The sequence below is a fragment of the Monopterus albus genome, unplaced genomic scaffold (genome assembly GCF_001952655.1).
Source record: "Monopterus albus unplaced genomic scaffold, M_albus_1.0 scaffold175.1, whole genome shotgun sequence".
NCBI classification, from domain to species: Eukaryota; Metazoa; Chordata; class Actinopteri; order Synbranchiformes; family Synbranchidae; genus Monopterus; species Monopterus albus.
The window spans coordinates 374,054-380,835 of NW_018128055.1; the positions used below are offsets into that span (position 1 = coordinate 374,054).

Sequence of the window (6,782 nt, forward strand, 5' to 3'; positions counted from 1 at the left end):
ATGAAATTAAAATTTTAAAAAGAAAGGTCAAATGAGCAGAGCATATGAATGAATTCTCCAAATGGATATTTCTATGAAACTATTTCCAATGTCCTCCTTTTGCACATGCACATTTACTGATGCATGAATGAAAGCATGATAATTATATTGCTGACCAAAGTATGATATATTTTTCCCATTTGACACATCAGGATAGACATGGGATACATTCTTACTATTCAAATTGTAAAAGTTAAGAGAAAAAAAACAACAGACCTTAAACCGTAACATTTTTTGGGTTGGTGCTATGGATGCCGAAAACTATCAAGCACAGCACCAAAATCTGGCAATGAATGTCTCATGTGATTTGTAACCTTGACTAGTTTGATGATCAGGTCATTCCTGGTTTAGATCCAAACTGAGCCAAGTTTACACTTGTTTATTTAGTCAAAATTCTTTTTCTCTTTTCTAAAAGTAGTCGTTGAAAATACCAGTCCTCAAACAGGATAATAATTTGGTATTACAAATGTTTTGTGTTATCCTACAAACTGTCTCAGTATCCCTCCAGTGTTTCATTTGTCCCTGAAAATGGAACATACGTGAATGAAATTCGGTTTTCAATGGTTAAAAGCGTGAGCGTTAAAGCTATTTTGGTTACAGCGCTCTTCCCCTTATTTGCCTGGCATTAAAGCATGTGCTGTAACAGGCAGTGCACCCACTGGTGCAGACAGTTCAGCGTGTTTACAACATTTTTATGAGCGCAGAGAGATTTGGACCTACGTGTGGACATCAGCATTTGAAATCTTTTTTTTTTTGCATGTCATCATGCGCTGGCTGCTGGCTGGATGCTGTGGGCTTGCTTTGATCAGTTTCTCAGGTAAATGTAAACTCTTGTAATATGATCAATTTATTTATGACCTAAAACTAAAAATGATGCAGACAACAATTAGCCTTGGTGCAAAATATTAACATTAATAAAACATAGGATGTTCTAACAGCAGTATAATTCTCTACAGTATTGTTTTATGCCGTCACTTTCATTGTAATTCTTTTTCCTTTTATGTCTGTTTAACCACAGCTAAACTGCATACAAGTATTTTGCATGTTATTTTTGACTCCACAGTACCATTACTTCCTGGCCATCTGGGGGGGAAAGAGGAAGTTGTCTTCTGAAACAAAGACTTTATAGCATGATTGTCATGTTGATTAACTGATGTCTTCTTATTTTAATAAGTCAGGACATCATATGAAAGCAGAGTCCTTCCATTCAATTACCCCCATCAGCCAAATACTTTAGTTTAGACTTGTACTCCATTTTAAGAACAAAAATAGAGATAACAAGACCACAATAGTTGTTTACATAACATTAAAACCAGATCTCTTGTGTAGTTCTAAGATGGATCAGCCAGAGCCTCAGTTATATTATCCTCCACTTTGTCCATTCTAGGGCCACAGCTAAAGACTGTTTTCATTATCAGTTCATGTGTGACAATTTTTTTTTATATTATTTGATCAATCATTTAATCAATAAAACATCCCATCACATGTTCATTTTTGATTCAATATTTTACCAGTCTAATGTGATGTCTTCAGATGTTTTTGCACCAACTGACCAACAGTCCTTAAACCTTAAAGCAGCACATCTGAGAAGCTGTAGCCAATAAAAGGTTGAAAAATTAACTGATTATGAAAATAATGCAAATTTTCTGCTGATCCACGATTTATCAACTAACTGGTTCAGTGCTATTGTAAATTAAGTTAGTTTATATCATTTATCAAACACACTTTCCCACTGTGATCAGATGCTACTTTTTTATTGCTGTAAACTTAAAATGCTTGAGATTTTTCCTTTTGGTTGAGGAAAAAAAAGTGACCTTGAGCTCTGGCAATCTTTTTCACAATGTGTCTTTACCATTTAGGGACTAAATAATTAATCGATGCATGAAAAAGCAATTTACAGATTAATAAAAATCATTAATTACAGCACTTGTTATTACAATTAACATCATCATCACCGGAAGCAGCTGTAAGTCTCAGCACACTGCTCTAACACAAACATTCTAGCATGTAACCATAACAATGACAATACTCTCTATAACTTGTACATGAAGATGTTTCATCTCTCTAATAACTTTAAAAGTATCTCTGCTTAAGTAGAACTCTGGAAATAGTCATTTTTAATCATCTCCACATTCATTAAGTGCACTACACTTAGTGACTTACATGTGACGTCTGAGCGAACATCATACCAACAGACCAGCACTGCAAGGAGAAGATTTGCTAGGGTTTCCTTGAAATAGAGGTTGTAAACCTCCAAGGGACTACCCTGGTAAAATGAAGGTTAAAAAATATGGATATGTGTGCTTTGTTTAAAGGGATTTACTGTACTTGCTTTTGTAACTGTCACAATGTCCCTTAACCTTCTTTTTTCTGTTCAGTGGCCCTGCAGTTGTTACAGAAGCCCCGATTCCGTCGTTCAACAGTCGGCAATATTACGACACTTTACTGTGCAGCCTCAAATCATGATGAAAAAGCCAATGTGCATTGGGTCAAGGCTGACAGCTACAACAGTGGTACTTCTGAAATAAATTTAAAAAGAAAAGAGATTACACTTGGTAACGTGAACAAGACCCTAAATGGCCTTCTCGTCATCTCTAATCTGACCGAAGATGACAGTGGAGTGTACTTCTGCAAGCACGGCAACACATGGGGACCTGGAACTCAAATAATGGTTTACAGTAAGTGGTTAGGACAACGAGCCATATGCACACCTACCTGTGTGGACATTTACTGTAATGTCTGCTCTGGTTTGAAAACACACAACACAAATGTTTCCTCTCACAGAATACAATCAGGATTTGGTGGCAACGAAGAATTCCCGAATTTTGGAGGGGCTCATGATCATCCAGGGCTTGTTGTTAGCTGTGTGTATTGCTGGTATAATGCTACACAAAGAGAAACTGGTAAGGAACAACATGGATAAAACAGAGCAAGCATAGATGGATTACCACATGGGCCTATCAGGCACAGAGGTGCTAACTCTTTAACTCTTTTTTTTTTCATGTCATCTTTTTTCAACAGATGAAAAAGAGGGACAGCATATATGAAGACCCTGAGACTGATCACATCTATGAGGTTTGTGGGAATGTTTCTATTTGTTAGCAGACAGTCTCATTTCTTTTTGCCATATGTGAACCTTTACTCATCACATCTGTGAGGACATGACACATGAACACACATCACAGCTGCCTGATCTTAGATAAAACCACAAGAAATAACAGGACACAGAGTCCCACTACATCACTGAGCTCCTAACCACATCATCTTCTGTCAATGCAGCTCTAAGGTTTGTTCATGTATGAACATAGTCTATAAGCTACTGTATATGGAACTACCTCTAGTTTGCTGAACTGAAAAATAATGACAGTAACTTTGGAAAGTAACATTTATGGGTTGAAAAAAATTGTTTTTCTAGTGCAGTCTTTTTGTAGAAATCATAGAAGAACAATTTTTTATGCAGTATCTTTCGTACAAAAATTACAACTGTGTATATTAATGCACAAGAAAACCAAAATAATTATGAAGAGGAAGCAGACAACCACTTATCTAGTGATTAAAAAAGTAGGTGACAAAATTTGTTAAAGTTTTTTTTTATTTAAAAATTTTTTATATTTTTTTATAGTAGTAATAGCTTCTGGGTCAAAGTAAAAGGTTGTCTTCATAAATGTTTACATCATGAGTGTGGTCCAAAGCTGCAGAATGTTGCTTTTCAGTAGCTGGAGAGGCACTTTTTGGTTCTCGCAGCAGCATTTGGTGGGAGGTATGAGAGCAAAGCATTACAGTTATTAAGCCTTCTTGTAATAAAATCACCAAGGAAAGGTCTGACTGTTAATGTCTTAACTGGAAAGTTAAAATATGACAATAATTGTGAATTTAATGTGCTCAGATAGACAAACATTAATAATCAGGAGCAACAGAGTTAGGCAGTAATATAAAGAGTGTTTGATACTTCAGAATATCTAAATATCAACCACTCTGCTGTCGCATTTAGCAGCTGCATAATTTTATCCTTAAGTCATTTTTGAATAATAAACTCAATTCACTTTGAAGCTGCACTAATATGGCCAAAAATAAGCAAAAAATGGTACTTAGACAATTTCATAGCTTTTCATCACATTACTTTATCAGAGCCCCATGGGGCTCAAAGAAAGAGATGTAAACTGACCGAAACTGACTTGTTTCCCTCTCTCAGGGCTTGGCAATAGAGACATGTGGAGGAGGACTATATGAGGAACTCTCTGTGTACGCCCAGGCTGAAGGAACTGAAGCCCCATGGGAGTGAGACTGACACAACTAAATGATTTTCACCGTGCCGCCTCAGCAGTCTCACAATAAGTACTGGTTATATGCTCATAATTATAAATTGTAAATTGAAAACAATAGATTGGACCGAATCGTCTTGTACAAGTGTACAAGGTTATTTGTAAAGGTGGAGTAGAATAGTTGTTCTAAAATGCTTACTGCTGTGTATGAGCTTGCGGTTTTGTGCTTTGTAGTAACACTGGATTTAATTAATTAACTGTGATTTGAAATCCACCTAATTGTAAATAAACCATTTTAGAAGTCTGTCATAACCGATGACATCTCCGAAAACATCTTTGGTGCTTCAAGAGTATTTAATGTAAATTGTGCTTTGTATGACTTCATAATGCCTTCTCTGGCTCGACAGGTTAATATCTGTTTTATCCTGTACCTACAGTAGGCATCGGGTCGAACTCATCTGAAAGCACGTTACAGAAAACTAGTGCACATCACAGTCTGAGAAAGGCCCTGCTTTTTCTTGTTTGATTATATTAAGACTCTGTATGTCTTTTTTTTTATGGAACAGGAATAAAAGTGATAAACACTTGTATTTGCTGGAGAAAGTCTTATTTTATTCACTTTTATCCATGTACAAAAGAAATTGCTTAAAAACAAATTGATCAACAACATATTTATAAAAATACTGATTATGTAGACAGTTAACCAATGAACTAATCAATAAATATGCAACCAAACAAATGACCTAGTATGTTACAGTTTTTCTCTATTGCTTTCATTCATTTCTCACAACAGAACTGCATTTCTCAGAACTACTCGTTCAACCGTCAGATTCTCTTGTCAGTTGTTCACATCATATCAGCAATTTCTTGTTGTTTTCATCAAGTTGCAATGGCTTTTAGACAACATGCAAATGGTTCTGTACATCTGTCAGCTGTTTTTGACAATTCTTGTTGCTTTTGTCCAGCTGTGCAAAATAACTAGTCTTGGTTCTCAGCTGAAATGTCACAACCACCAAACCAATTAGTCTTTTTTTCAGGTTGGAAGTCTGTACTATCAAAATGAGTGAACATGTTCTCAGAATTGTATGTCTGTACAGATTTCTACAAAGTGTGAGTAGATGTTTGCTAAGAAATATGTCCAGAATTGAGAAATTGCTCTCAGGTGAGTCTTCACCTTCGTTAACGAAGAGAACCACCTCACAACTTCATATACTTGGATGAGGCTGGCTTCAACCTGGCCAAAGGCAGAAGGCGTGGTAGAAATCTAATCGGCCAGAGAGCTACTGTTGATGTCCCAGGCCAACGGGGAGGAAACATCACTATGTGTGCTGCTATGTCAGACCAAGGTGTGCTAGCTCATATTCCTATTATGGGACCGTACAACACACAGCATCTCCTTACATTCTTAGACAATCTCTATAGAAATGTCATTCCTGAAGATGAGAGGGACCTCAATCGAGATGATGTACCAAAGTATGTAGTAATTTGTGATAATGTCAGTTTCCATCGCTCTGACAACATCAGGCAGTGGTTTGTCCACCACCGCAGGATGCTGATTGAATTCCTTCCACCCTACTCCCCATTCCTGAACCCAATTGAAGAGTTTTTCTCGGCTTGGCGGTGGAAGGTTTATGATCATCAGCCACATACGCGGATGACACTGCTGGCTGCCATGGATGCAGCATGTGAGGACATCTCAGCAGATGCATGCAGAGGCTGGATTAGGCACTCAAGAAGATTCTTTCCACGGTGCATAGCAAGACAAAATATATGTTGTGATGTGGATGAGAATCTGTGGCCCAACAGACAGGACCGACATGGCGCATAGGAAAACTGCCACGTAATCTCACCTTTACCTTCTGTTGTACATATATAGTTCTTCCCACTTTGTCTTTTTTACAGTATGTTTCCATTGCTAGGTAAATAGACTATGTATAGTTTCCTTTGTTGTCTGTATGTAAGTACCACTATTGACAGTACAGTAGAAATGTGAGTACAGTCTGATCTTTTGTTTCGATTCTTCCATATACTGTAACGTGGGGCGATGGTGATTGGTTAGATGAGGTTAGATGGAATCATTCAGAAAATTATCTATTCTTACCATGTAAATTACTGCAACACCTGGTTGATGCACAATGGTTTGCAAGAATCACTTCTTTTTTTTACCGGAGGGACACTGTAAATTATGACACACACCAGTACGGTAATTTAGTGGTTTCTAGTCATCAAAACCTGAGTTGAGTATAGTTTACAGTAAATAACAAAAACTGAGTATGATGTTCTACTGACAACATGACTAATAATTTTGCCTGTCACGTTCACATTGAGGAAATGACATGGGATTCTGCTGCCTCGGACACAATGATTGATGAAAAAACACACTTTTGCACGATAGACAAAGCATTTTGAGCAGGTGACGCGCTTTTTCCAGTTATCCACTATGTTGTGCAGTTTGTACGTGTTGTTTTGAGAAATGCACTT

General features: G+C 37.1%; 1 protein-coding gene across 2 annotated transcripts; it reads left to right on the forward strand.

Annotated features, from left to right (window-relative positions):
- The first annotated feature begins 690 nt into the window (after positions 1–690).
- Positions 691–4,864, forward strand: cd79b (CD79b molecule, immunoglobulin-associated beta). Of its 2 annotated transcripts, XM_020616562.1 has the most exons (6): positions 691–856; positions 2,418–2,552; positions 2,649–2,717; positions 2,824–2,942; positions 3,061–3,114; positions 4,232–4,864. In XM_020616562.1, the coding sequence occupies exons 1-6, from the start codon at positions 805–807 to the stop codon at positions 4,319–4,321; spliced, it is 519 nt and encodes a 172-aa protein (XP_020472218.1). In that variant the 5' UTR covers positions 691–804; the 3' UTR covers positions 4,322–4,864. The 2 variants fall into 2 exon arrangements, with proteins under 2 accessions (XP_020472218.1, XP_020472217.1); XM_020616561.1 differs by having other exon boundaries at positions 2,418–2,717.
- The last annotated feature ends 1,918 nt before the right edge of the window (positions 4,865–6,782 follow it).

Coding starts and splice junctions, on each gene's coding strand:
- cd79b (XM_020616561.1), top strand. CDS start 805: ATGCGCTGGCTGCTGGCTGGATGCTGTGGGCTTGCTTTGATCAGTTTC. Junction 857..2,417: donor TGCTTTGATCAGTTTCTCAG/GTAAATGTAAAC, acceptor TTTTCTGTTCAG/TGGCCCTGCAGTTGTTACAG. Junction 3,115..4,231: donor AGACTGATCACATCTATGAG/GTTTGTGGGAAT, acceptor TCCCTCTCTCAG/GGCTTGGCAATAGAGACATG.